Source organism: Manduca sexta, chromosome 16, assembly GCF_014839805.1.
Source record: "Manduca sexta isolate Smith_Timp_Sample1 chromosome 16, JHU_Msex_v1.0, whole genome shotgun sequence".
Taxonomy (NCBI): Eukaryota; Metazoa; Arthropoda; class Insecta; order Lepidoptera; family Sphingidae; genus Manduca; species Manduca sexta.
The window spans coordinates 1,037,168-1,051,325 of NC_051130.1; the positions used below are offsets into that span (position 1 = coordinate 1,037,168).

The following is a 14,158-nucleotide window of genomic DNA, read 5'->3' on the forward strand; positions in this document are numbered from 1 at the left end:
CATTTAACTAATACACTGAAAGTTTCTAGACTGATATTGAGTTCTTATGATTACGAAAATGTATTAATAAAACTATTTTACGAATTTTATTGCGGTTTTTTATATTATAATTTTCTCCCAAAGTTTCAAAGATTTTGCAGTCTTATTTACAGAAGGGGACTTAGTTGTTGGTCGTTCGAAATCAGAGTTACATTATCCACCTACATTTTACAATGACGCATTTTTGTTATTATTTTAGTTATTGACGGTCCGATCTACGTAGAAAGACCTCACAATGTCTAGATTGATACTAAGCTGAAGAATCCAATATCCCTGCCACTGGATTCAAACCCGAGACAACGGCTCGGTAGTCGCACTGCACACACAATACAACGCCATCGAAGCAGTCTCAAATAATCCCTAATATTAATTTAAAATAAGAAAGGACATTCTGATACTTAACAACTAACCAAAAATACATCGGTAAAATTAATATAAATAATCATCGGTAATATAAATTAAATAAATTCTTTATTTTTTTATGTTTTTCAAAAATTATGCTTGTGCCTTTGAGGTATATTCTATAGATACCAACATCCATATTAATTAATTGTTCAAAATCTGAACTAAAATGTAAGCAAAAGGTCACTGTTATTACCTATTTATTCACTTGAACAATAAATAATTTTACTTATTTGACTAATATATTTTATTCACATCCAGGTTTACACTTAGACTCAGGTTCTTATATTATAAACCTCACCCCGTACATAACCACACGCAGTCAATGTAGAAATCATTCTAAAGTCAGTACGGACTGCAGTACAGTTGAGTCGAACATAATGAGGGTACGAAACGGCAGATCTAGTATGTAGTACAGATATATCGATGGCTTGTGCCCATTATGCTGTATGATGATTAAATTGTAACATATATGCGAAGATTATAAACATTACGCATATTTATGTAGTTATGTAAATTTAAATCTATATTAGTTTGTAATTCCTCCTAAAAATCAATAAATAAATATCGGTTTTGCTAGCACCACCCCAGTCGAGCCGGCTTATTTATAGATCTTGGCCGTACCACTTCATTATTCCTGGGATAGAGGAATACAGCGAAACTTCCTCAATACTGTTACTTCGATGTTGATAAGTTTGATTAAATTCGATCCAGTAGAGCCTCGAATTGACCCTTATAGGTTCGTTATGGCGTGGAGGTCAAAACCGTCTCTATAATTCGGAACGTTGCGTGTAAGTATATTTAAATTAAAACAGTCCTTTGTTTGTATATAACTTAACAGATTTTAATGCAGGTTATGATGTTGTAAATAAAATTCAAGCAGACATGTCGTCTTTAAGAATTGATAATTAGATTTATGGCTTGTCCTAAATAATTTTTTTTTATTGCTTTGATGGTTAGACAAGCTTGCCATACGCCTGATGGTAAGCGATACGACCGCCCATAAACAGTAAAAACACCATCCAACACGTTGAATTACAAAGTATTGTTTAGCCTCCTAACACAGGTATTTGTATACTTAAAGGGAGTGCTCTAATAATTAAAAATTGTATTAAGTAGGTTACATGCAAATAAAGAATATTTTTTAGTATTCTTTTGCGTTTGCCAGCCTGCGATGTTAATCTTATGTCCAGTAGTTACACTGGCTACAATGTAATGTTTAAAAATATAAATCTACTTATAGAACAATAAAAAGGAAACGTTTGATGTAAGCTACTTGTATCACTAATGACAGATCGAATAACAGAATACAGCAAATAACAAAAGTCCAACCAATTCTGTGTAATAGGTTCAAAATAAATCTACTAAATAAAAATTTGCTAAAAGGCAATTATGGGATGACCAGAGTTTCTCGTTTAGTCATTCACACCATTCATCTCTTAGGGGGTAAGCAGAAACCCAATTAGTGCACCCATTCTGCACCATGTGAATCCGTCATAGTATTTCTGATTAGGTTTAATGATTTCACAAATTCTACTTAACGTCAATCCCGGAGTCTAATCCCATAGATTTAAGTGAAATAGGTTAGTTATACCCTTTGAGGCAGCGCTCTATTTTATAAAGCGCTGGCCAGTTTTAAAACGAATTCAAATATTTGTATCTATTGTCAGAGTTGAAAATTGTCGTTTACATTATATATTTTTTGTTTATTTAAATTTTATATACAGTAGATGTATACCTATACAGGTGGATTGCCCGAGGCATTTTCTATCAGTCGACCTTTTGCAGAGATGACACAATGTGTTTTTTTATTCAATATTTCCAGCAATTGTGTACGAACGTGTTATTTAGTGTTGGGATCTCACACATTCATACTACACACTAAATCTAATACGAGAGACCATAAAACCAAATAAAAAATCCATACAAATATTATCGCCCACATTCAAACATAAATTATGGAGAGCCGCGTAGGCGAAGGGAGGCGAGTAGGGAGAAGGGGGAACGTCTGGATCCTTCAGGTTTTATACAAATAAACTATTAAACCATGGCTAACATTGCTATGTTTCCTTGGCTATCGGCAAACATCAATATTGATGCAAGTTATGGGGTATTAGCGTTTCAATATCTGTTCAAGAATTTATAATGCAGTCTATCATCTGGAACCTATAATGTCGTCTCTTATCATATGGGAGATGCGGAGTAACAAGCTCTTTGCCGTTGCTCATTGGTACAGAGGCTGTGGAAAAGGTCCACAAATTCACCTACCTCGGAAGCGTAGTGTCGGAGACTGGAGGAACCGAAGAAGACATCGCTTCGAGAATTGCCAAGTCAAGAGCAATCTACGCACAGCTCCGTCCTGTGTGGCAGTCGCGAAAACTGACCAAGAGAGTTAAACTCAAAATATTCCGGTCCAATGTCAAAACCGTGCTGCTGTACGGATGCGAGACGTGGAAGGTGACAAAGGACATCTCGCACCGACTCCAGGTCTTCGTCAATCGGTGTCTTCGCCGTGTCCTCGGTGTTTACTGGCCTGAGAAAATTTCCAACGTAGATCTGTGGAAACGCTGCGGTGAGACTGCGATTGACCAACAAATTAAACGTCGCAAGTGGAAATGGATCGGCCACACGCTCCGAAGGGACCCTGAGCATATACCGAGGCAAGCCCTAGACTGGAATCCCCAAGGAAAGCGGAAACGTGGCCGTCCTAAGCAGACCTGGCGGCGGACCGTCATCGCAGAGGCAAAGAACATCGGGAAGACCTGGAGCGAAATAAAACGCGAAGCTCAAGACCGAGTGGGATGGCGGCGCACTGTGGATGCCCTCTGCCCCATCTAGGAGACATAGGAATATAATGATGATGATGATTATCATATGGGACCTAACAAGCTTGGATGTGGTCGTAATACACCTCTGCCTGCCACTAAAAAGAAAAAAGGTGTAATGTGGTAGGTTTCTCATGTATGAGAGTCCCCCTGGGTAGGGTCCACTGCAATGTCTATTTCTGCCGCCAAGCAGCAGTGTGTAGCCACTTAGTGTTCGAATTTGAAAGACATTATAGATAGTGTAACTACTGGACATAAGACTTAACATCTCATCTCTGGATGGTGAGCTCAGTCGAGTACCAAACAATATTTTGTATCTAATTCATCAATCAAGGTGTTGGGTGTTTTTACCGTTAGGGGCGGTCGTATCGTTACCATAAGGCGAATGGCAAGCTCGTGTCATCATTCATAGCAATAACCAAGCTGACCTAGTGTGGGCCAGCCTGGTGGACTAAAGTCTAAACAGTAACAATATTAAAGGAGGTGTGCTTAGCAGTGGACTGTATATAGGGCTGATATTAGTATTAGGCTGATATTAGTATTATAAGTTTGTAGAAAAATATAAGAGTTTATTAAAATGATTATTGATGTATATATATGTATATATTTTTTACACCTACCATCATCTCTGCATAACTCAAAGGTTGACTGGTAGAGAATGTCTTTGGCATTAATTCCGCCTTTATACATTGATATATATGAAGTGTAAAATAAATAAATAAACACCTAAATCGCTGATAGCCTATACATTACCCCACTGGACTACTCACTGAAGAAGAAATCAAAAGGTATTGTTCCTAGGATGCTTACGAGAAACGAATCTTTTGAAAATGTTCATAATAGCATCTTTATTTACTTCCTGTTATTGTTTTTACGTAAACAATTGACTGATGTAATTAGCTGTATATCTAGTCTTCTTCAAATAGTGTGTGTACGCACGTACACACACACACACAGAGAGAGAGAGAGAGAGGGAGAGAGAGAGAAAAAAAGAGAGAGAGATAAAATCAACTCATTACCAAGACAATTTATACGTAAAATTTTACGTTCATTATGTTTAGGGGAGTCAAATCTCAATGAAGCGCCATTTCATCTCTTGAGTAACAACATTGTTAGTTGTGGTTGCCTGTAACTGGGATAGTGAGGATTTTGTTTCTATAAGTAGTAATGACAGCTTTTATAGTACCCCACAAATTGCTGAGTCTCTTTCTCCTCTGTTCTCAGGCGTTTCTGGGCACTTTAATGTTGTCCACATTAACGCGCAGAGCATTCCGGCACATTTTCCCGATATGCTGGCCTCGTTTGACTGTACGCATCTACATGCCATCCTTATTTCAGAATCTTGGTTAAAACCCTGTCTAACTTCCTCTTCTTACTCTCTTCCCGGTTTCCACCTTATTAGAAATGTAATGTGGTGGTGTTGCTATATACCTTCGCTCACATATTCCTTACATGGTTGTCAGCACATCGCCGCAGCCGCCTCCATCTAATGCTGGTGAGCACCTATTTCTAGAAATAGAACTTTCACATGCCAAGGTTTTACTTGGTGTATATTACTGTCCTTCCATCCGTATTAATTACTTTTCTTCCCTGGTAATCATCCTTGAAAACCTAGTTCCTTCGTACAGTCAAACCGTAATCATGGGTGACTTCAACACCTGCCTTCTCAAAAACGACCTCCGTTCGTCCTCTCTCAAGTCCACTATTGAATCCTGCAATCTTTCTATCCTCCCACTTTCTGCCACTCACCACTTTCCCAACTGTTCCCCTTCTCTCCTAGATCTCATTTTTGTTTCCTCCGCAAATCTTGTGAGTAAGCATGGCCAACTTTCCGCTGATTCCTTCTCATACCATGACTTACTTTTTCTATCTCTCCGTATCCGTCCACCTAAAGCTTCATCCAAAACCCCATTACTGCGTAATTTTCGTGCCATGAATATCGATAACCTTCGCAAGGATGCTACTGAAATTTGCTGGAGTTTGCTTTTCAAGACAGACAGTGTTGACGATAAGGTTAACATTTTTAATAATAGTTTAAGACAACTCTACAACACGCATGCACCAATTAGGCCTGTTAGAGTGAAACACCTACCGGCACCATGGCTGACAGATGACATCAAATCTCTGCTCATAAAGAAAGCTGCGGCCAAATCATTGTAGCAAGGTGTGTAGGTATGCACAACACGTTCACACATCAGTTGACAACGGAGATCCAGTCAGAGTCTGGAAATTTCTTAAAACACTGGGAGTTGGTAAACCTTGTCAAGAGTCTTTTCCTAATAATATAGACATTAATTCCCTTAATCAAAATTTCTCATCTCCGTCCGACTTTAATAGGACAATTAAAGAAAACACTATAAAGCTTCTTTCTAACTGTCAAGCTCCCGACTGTTCCCCGTTAGTCTTCAAACCTTTTGCTGCTTGTGATGTTAAGAAGGGTATTATGTCGATCACCTCTAATGCTGTTGGAAGCGACTGTATTGGACGTAACATGATTCTTCCCATGCTTGACGAAGTCCTTCCTATAATCTGTCACATCCTTAACCATTCCGTCGCTATTGGAATTTTTCCTACTGCATGGAAGGATGCCCAAATTATCCCTCTGCCTAAAAAATCCAATCCTTCTACCTACTCCGACTTTCGTCCTATATCTATCTTACCTTTCCTCTCTAAAGTTCTTGAACATTTAATCCATTTCCAACTCACTGAATTCCTCTTCACTAATCGACTTTTCAATCTGTTTCAATCCGGTTTCCGCACCGGTCATAGTACCACTACCTCTCTTATTCATGTTACGGAAAATATCAGATCTGGCATGGAGGAAGGGAAGCTAACTGTATTAGGTTTACTTGACTTCAGTAACGCTTTCAACACTGTTGATTTTGACGTTTTACTCTACACTCTGCGATCCCTTTACATATCTCCAACAGCAATTGAGTGGTTTCACAGTTACCTGTTTGGACGTCGGCAACGTATTTGTATTGAGGATAAATATTCTTCTTATTGCTCAACTACTGCCGGCGTGCCTCAGGGCGGCGTTCTATCTCCTCTTCTCTTCACAGTTTTTGTTAACTCGATCTCGTATCAGCTTCGCTCATCCTACCACCTGTATGCTGATGATCTTCAGATTTATTGTAAAGCACCGCTGGAAAATCTGTCTGGTGCAGTTGCTAAGATAAACTGTGATCTGCATCATATTTGTACTTGGAGTAAGGCTCATGGTCTTAAAGTAAACCCAAGCAAAACACAGGTAATTATCATCGGCAGCCCTAGATTGATAACCAGGGTAGATTAGTCGCAAATTCCCCAAGTAATAATAATATCAGCCCTGTATTATATACTTGCCCACTGCTGAGCACGGGCCTCCTCTACTACTGAGAGGGATTAGGCCTTAGTCCACCACGCTGGCCTAGTGCGGATTGGTAGATTTCACACACCTTCGAAAGTCCTATAGAGAACTTCTCAGATGTGCAGGTTTCCTCACGATGTTTTCCTTCACCGTTAAAGCGAACGATAAATTCACAAAGAATACACACATGATTTTAGAAAAGTCAGAGGTGTGTGCCCTTGGGATTTGAACCTGCGGACATTAGATTTTCAAGTGATGTGACATTCCCCAAGTGATTTGTGACAATTCTACTATCCCATACAGTGACTGTGTAAAAAATCTTGGGTTATACTTAGACAAATCACTCACATGGGGACCTCAGCTTCAACATGTCAGTCAAAAGCTCTTTGCGTCAGCGGAATCCTAGCGAAGGTTACGTAACTTCTTACCCATTGCTACCAAGGTTTCACTGGTACAATCCCTTCTCCTTCCCATCCTTGATTATGCTGATGCCAGTTATATCAATATTACTGAAGAATAACTTAATAAGCTTGAGCGCCTCCAGAATTTTTGTATCAGATTTATATTTGGACTGCGCAAATATGATCACGTGTCTGTCTGTTCGCACTAAGCTCAAGTGGTTGCCTATTCGACTTCGCCGGAATGCCCACATCCTTTCCCTCCTCTATATTATTTTGTTCAATCCTGTTACTCCTTCCTACCTTAAATCTAGATTCCTTTTTCTTCACGACTCACATGATAAGTTGCTCAGATCATCAGAGAACTTGAAATTGAAGATGCCTGTGTATGCTACTATATTTATGGAGAAATCCTTCACTGTTGTCGCTGTCAGACTACGGAATGCCTTGCCAGTAGCAATAAGTCGCGCTCAGTCACTATCAATTTTTAAAAGGATGGTAAAAGAGCATTTCCTTACCCTCTAAAATCTAATCGTATTGACTAGCAATTGTTACTTATCTATTTGTGTAATTCATATTATATATATACTAATATCCATCAATAATTTCTAATTTTGCATGTGGTCACAATCATGTATTTACCATATTATTTTGTTATGATATATTTACACATCTACATGCATATTGAACATATGTATTAGGTGTACAATATAGAGCTTAAAATAAAATATAAGTAAGGTAAAGTAACAAAGCGGTGATAGCTTAGTTGGGTGTGGAACGGACTGCCGAGACGAATGTCCGCTGGTTCAAATCTCAAGGGCACACAACTCTGACGTTCTAAAAAAAAAAAAAAATCATGTGTGTATTCTTTGTGAATTTATCGTTCGCTTTAACAGTGAATGAAAACATCGTGAGGAAACCTGCACATCTGAGAAGTTCTCCGTAGGAATTTCGAAGGTGTGTGTAGTCTACCAATCCGCACTAGGCCAGCGTGGTGGACTAACGCCTAATCCCTCTCAGTAGGAGAGGAGGCCCGTGCTCAGCAGTGGGCAAGTATATAATACAGGGCTGATATTATTATATTATGTTGTATCTTTCCTGCGGGAAATCACGGCATAAAGACCGGTCCTTTTGGAAGGCTTGCGTGGGGACTTATATTATTATTATTAAAGTAACAAAACAGATATATTTTATTTTGAAATAATATTTACTATTTTTTTTTTATTTTAAAAATTATAAATCAATTTATCTTATATCGGAACGATCTTTGATAACCCTGACATCGCCAGAAAATGCATCATCACGTTGTAACGGACACTCTACAGTCACGTGACATCTTCACATATAATAATTGGAGTAATTCTTGATATTTCTTAGTATTGTTACACAGTTCAATTAATTTACAATATCCCCTTATTACATGGACAAAAACACTGTGTTCCTTATTTTAAAACATTTATGATTAGCAATTTTTGTTGCTAAAATAACTAATAGTTTCATAGTAATTAAGTGTTTCTAGGCCAAAAGATAGCATCTACGCGACGCCTTATTATTTACACTTTTTTTTTACTATAAGTACCTATATTTAAAATGGAAGAACCGACTAGAAAAGTTAAATGTAAATAAACTAGCTTTTGAACGCGGCTCCATCTGTGACGAAATCCTTTCGAGACAAAATTGATCAACATCCTTAAAATAAACAAACAACCTTTATGTAATAAGGAACGTGCACGACGACAGCTCTGCCATCTAGTGACGCAATCTGAATCTTGTACCCTATCTATACTGGCTGTGACGTAAAATATTCATAAAGAAAAAATAACATTCAATAAGTTGATAATTTATTATGGTATATATTCAACACATACAAATAAATTAAATGATATGAAATTCTATTACGTTCCCAAAAATAGTACCAACTTATATACTACGGTTATGTGGAAAGGGACAATAAATAATAAACATTATAAAAAACATACATAAGTATGAGTTCACAAACTATTTAGAAATGTCCCATAATATAATTTGAAAAATTAATAAAGTTTTATAGTTAATATTCAATACAAACAAATCTGTAATTAAGTGAACATAACCTTATTATTTTGGTTCAATGACATCCAAATAATTAGCATTTATAAAAAAAAAAAATCATGTTTTATCCACGCTGCCTAGCAATAATGACCGGAACAGATATATTTTTATTATTTATGACATATTAGAAAATATATAAACTTATAATTAAAGGACGGGAAAAATTCTTTACTATCCACACTGTGGCTCTTGCGTTAGTATTGTTCTGCCACTTATAGTTTGTGAAGGTTCTATATTATATTGTATATAGTACTTGGATATACATGTTACATCACCATTGTGCCAAAATGAGAATTATCTAAATTGCTCAATAAAAAAACCGAGAGGCTAAACTACAAACTACAAGGCTCAATACATAAACATTAGACGCTACGCCCTTAGCACTACCGGGCATGTTGGGATTCGGACGCATGGGTTTTCTATAATGCTTCTCGTAGATTCCATCCCACAGTTCAAACCTGGCTCCGAACATGGAGTTTTCCAACCGCACTACAGGTCCTAGGTCCATGTAAGGAGACCTGGTGATGTTCGTTGCTGGCCAGGTTGGTAACGAGGATCCATCGGGGACAGGTTTTCTGGACAATTAGAATTTTAATTATAATAACTCTGGGAATAGGCCATTGGGACGGAGAACAGAGGAGTATGTCTGCCTTTCTGTATTCAATCGGGAATGAAAATAATATGTGCTTATGTGTATTGTAATATGCTGTTCTGCACCTTGACTCTTACTGCATGGGCAGGTTTAATAAGTGATTTAAGCGATATCCACTGGCCATGAACAGCCACCAGATGAATTGTAGATGCACTCCCGATCTTAATAACAAAATAAAGATTACAGAAAAATGGCGTCGAGGCTATCCCACCTATACAAATGCAACTTTTATAAGATCTGCAGTGGCACGCATTACAGGATATCGAGCGGTGAAGCTCGACGAGTCTCTGGGAACGCTAATCAGTTATAACTCGAACAAATTCAATCAAATAGAAGTATAGGGAGGTATTCGAATTATATTATAAGTGTAAACAATAGGAAAACGGAGTACAAAGAACTTCAGTAATCTCACACACCTTACGAAACACAACAGGGGGCTGTCGCGTTGTGTTCTTAATAATACATTAGTACTGTTCGACACTAAGCTGTTCGTATAAAATAAAGGCTATAGTGTGGATCTACAACTTATAAAATAAAAGTTAATAAAACATATATAATTACCCGGTAAGTATAAAGTTGGTCCAAAGCGAGCGCATCATATTTTGCATGTTAATATATGCATCTGTTTTGCCCGTCGTGTCGTGGTCGGATATGATATTGGCTTGCTCGCAATGATCCGTCCCTGTCACATTCGTAAACCACATCGGTTGAGTATTTTCATCCAGAAATGAATATTGATGTAAATATATCGGCTGATCCTTAGCTTCAAGTCGTAAAGTAAGACCCTTCATCATTCTATACCCAAACATAACATCGGTGTAATAATCTACGTATTCTGGTATTGTCGACAAGCCTATAGGTCTATTTCCGAAATAAAAAGTCCTGACGGTGTTTGCCACTCTGTCTTTTTCTTGGACACTCTCAAATTCCAGTTCATGTGGCAAAAAATCTGAAAAATGCTCATTCATCTTGCTCAGCCATCCTGTTAATACGTTTGCTGTTCTGGGCATACCTTCCTCTTTGGCTAGTCCGTATAAGAATGGCATGGCAGGGAAATCGCCTTTTTTCAGTATGTCTGCGGGGTCATCTTGTAGGAACATTTCTACTCCAACATCTCTTTCTAGACATGCAGTAAAGGTGAGCCTGGAATCTTTATGGTTTGAGGTAGTTACTAATCGCGTTGCCAACGTTTCGGCTGAAACCGTCAAATAAAACTCTTCCAAGTCTTCAAAGCTATCGATATTAGTGTCATTCAAAAGCCTAGCATAGTCCCTTGCGTTCTGTATCGGATCGTATTGTATTGCAAAGGCTCCGTAACTGCACCCGCTTTCTGGTATTGCCCTATGGAAGAGATTTCTTGTCATGTTCGATATAGTTAATAAGTCTGTAGAGATCCCGCCAGCGCTGCATCCCATTACAGTCACGTCATTAGGGTTGCCCCCGAATTGTGCAATGTTTTGGTTAACCCATCGCAGTAAAGCTACTTGATCTTTCATGCCCGCGTTTCCAGGAACATTTTCAGTGCCCAAACATAGGAAACCGTACGCTGCAAGGCGGTAGTTAAATGTGATCAAGATCATGCTATTATTTTTAACGAAGTTTGTTAAATGCATTATGCTTCCAGATCCGAAGACAAAACCTCCGCCATGGACATTGACCACGACTGGTAGATTAGTATCGTTAGTATCGGGGACGAATATATTTGCTACCAGACAGTCTTCTTGCATAATGTGCGGTATAGTTATTAGAATATCGAGTTGCGGGCATATGATACCTCGGAAAACTGCTTCAAAAGGTTGTGTCCATGTGGGTGGAGGCAGAGGCGCCTGTTGAATATTTGAATTAGAAATTAAGAAGTATGTGATGAAACTACAACGTAACATATTATTTTGTGATCATATCAAAATGAAAATAACACTGACTTCAAAACGACTATACTTAAAGTAAATATGACTTTTGCTTTGCTTATGAAGCAATTTAAATGATATCATTTATGAACCGATTTGAAAAAATATTTTTTTATTCGAAAGAATATCTCTCCAGATTGGTCCGATAATTTTTTTTCAAAATCGCTTCAGTAGTTTAGTTTTAAAATTTAAAAAACTAGAATAATTATGTCGTCCAAGAAAACCAAATCACGTATTAAGCTTTCCTGTGACGTTTTTGGTTATGTTCTTGCTTTGAGTTTGGTTGAGTGTACTTCTTAAATACTTATACATACAGCATAACACCTTTTCCCTTTTTCAGGGGTAGGCAGAGGTATGCAGGTGGTGTATATATGTATATATGTGCTGTATATATGCATATATATATATATATATGTGTGTCGCCGCAGCACTGGTGAATTTCCGGAGCGATAGTGGCACACACACACAACATCACGCATTTTATCCCCGAAGGGGTATGCAGAGGCGCAACCATGGCACCCACTTTTCGCCAAGTGTGTTCCGTCCCATGATGTGATAGGGGGCGAGCCTATCGCCATATCGGGCACAAATTTCAGACTCAGGGCTGATATTGAGCAGAAAAACCCAAATATCACTTTGCCCGACCCGGGATTCGAAACCAGGACCTCAGAGCGCTGCCGCACCGCGCATGTAGTACAACTACGCCATCGAAACTGTCTATTTTTTACTAACACAAAAAGGCGGTATAGTTACTCAAAACAAAAAAATAATTTCACATACAAGTACATATTGGATACCAATTTTGGAGTCAGTGCCTAATTAAAATTGCTAGTTAATGAATGAAATGGTGACATGAAATGTTAAGTCTTATTATGTCCAGTAGTTTCACTAGCTATTATGTTCTTCTAATCAGAATGCAACAGTGACTACACACTACTGCTTGGCGGCAGAAATAGATATTGTTTTGGTTCCTATCCAGGCGGACTCTCACATATGAGAGATCTACCACGAAAATTCCTTATCAATTATAATATATGACTAGAAACTACCTATTTCACGAGCGATTATTTATCCGCCGGTGCGAGCGTACTCACATACTAGATAGTACCTACGGAAATGACGGAATGATTTGATGAGTGATTACTTTTAATTACCCGAAGATTAAATAACCTCGAATTATTTTTTCAAACAGCATATTAAAGTCATTTCTGTTTACCCGCACTATTCTTTGTATTGATAAAGATCGCAGGTCGCAGAGTGCTGGTTGCTTGCGACTGGTTGATCTGTCTGACTGAATGATATTTGGAGGAGGTCTACGTTCAGCTGGACATCTATGGCTCATGAGATGTAAATATTTACCGATGAAATAAGTTGGGTTGTCCTATTTATTGTAAAAGATGAGAATCATTAATATTGGTGTGTAATACCGACTTTAACTCTTAATTTTAAATTGATAAAGCCGAGTAATAAATTATAATCCCTTTATGATCGAGTTCGATAAGGTGCATCTCTCATTTTATAGTCTAAATATTATTGATATTCAAAATTATATTTAACCTACTAATTTCTCAGTTAAATAATAAAAGCTATTGAAGATAATATACCTTGAATTTGTCCCTTCCCGTAGGCGCAGTCGCATAGGGAACATCGTAGAAACTATACATGGAGCCATCCGGGTCCTTGTAGCCCCGGATCGGGCCGTGATGCGTGGTGACGACCCGAGACTCCGAGGTCTGAGCGGCGGCAGTAGCAGCCGCGCCCAGCAACACGAGCAAACACAACATCTTGACACTATGTGGCAAATACACCGAGGGCGGTTTTATATAAATATACTACCGAATCGTGATTATCACTCGTGATGTCGCGATAGTTAAATTATCAGCTAATTTTTGAATTCTGCTTATTGAATATATATTGTTGCACGCGAGTTCGTTCGCGAGAAAGTCGTGCATTTAAAACAAGTAATACAGGGTTGCAAACCCTGTAATGTTTTTATTGCAGTCGATTGACGAGACGAGCTAGCAGCCTGGTCGATGGTGAGTGGCTCCCGGCTATTAGCTTCAGTAACGCCAAGCCACGCCACTGCCTACCGAGAGACGAACACCTATTTATTTTGAACAAGGTGTTGTACGCAGCTTTGCTCATATTAAAGCCTTTCTTTATACAAGAATCAGTCAATGCAGCGTCTCATAGCACCATGTTTACTTACGACGCCAGCGCTTTTTTTTTTCAAAAACCAGATTAATAAATCAAATACATATTTCCCTGAGGAGCAAATTACCTCAATAATGACATAGTATCCATGTGCTAAATTTCATCCAAATCCTTTCATGAATTTCTGCCTTTAATGCAACAAACATCCAAACTTTTTCACGAATATTCGTAAATTTATAATAAGATAAGATGAGCTGAATCCATATCGACTGATTGTAACAATTGAGTCATGTTATCAAGCTAGGAAAATATATTGCGGTGACTAGGTGTAGCAGAAGCAG

General features: G+C 38.2%; 2 protein-coding genes across 2 annotated transcripts; one reads left to right on the top strand and one right to left on the bottom strand.

Annotated features, from left to right (window-relative positions):
- Positions 1 to 2,546: 2,546 nt before the first annotated feature.
- On the top strand, positions 2,547 to 3,279 carry LOC119189513. The gene is made up of 2 exons (XM_037439412.1): positions 2,547 to 2,551; positions 2,637 to 3,279. The coding sequence occupies exons 1-2, from the start codon at positions 2,547 to 2,549 to the stop codon at positions 3,277 to 3,279; spliced, it is 648 nt and encodes a 215-aa protein (XP_037295309.1).
- Positions 3,280 to 8,832: 5,553 nt separating this feature from the next.
- On the bottom strand, positions 8,833 to 13,469 carry LOC119188514 (juvenile hormone esterase-like). Its single transcript, XM_037439330.1, has 3 exons — positions 13,268 to 13,469; positions 10,318 to 11,582; positions 8,833 to 9,679 (listed from the first exon to the last, which is right to left on the bottom strand). Exons 1-3 carry the CDS (start codon positions 13,445 to 13,447, stop codon positions 9,412 to 9,414), a joined length of 1,713 nt encoding a protein of 570 aa, XP_037295227.1. The 5' UTR covers positions 13,448 to 13,469; the 3' UTR covers positions 8,833 to 9,411.
- Between the last annotated feature and the right edge of the window lie 689 nt (positions 13,470 to 14,158).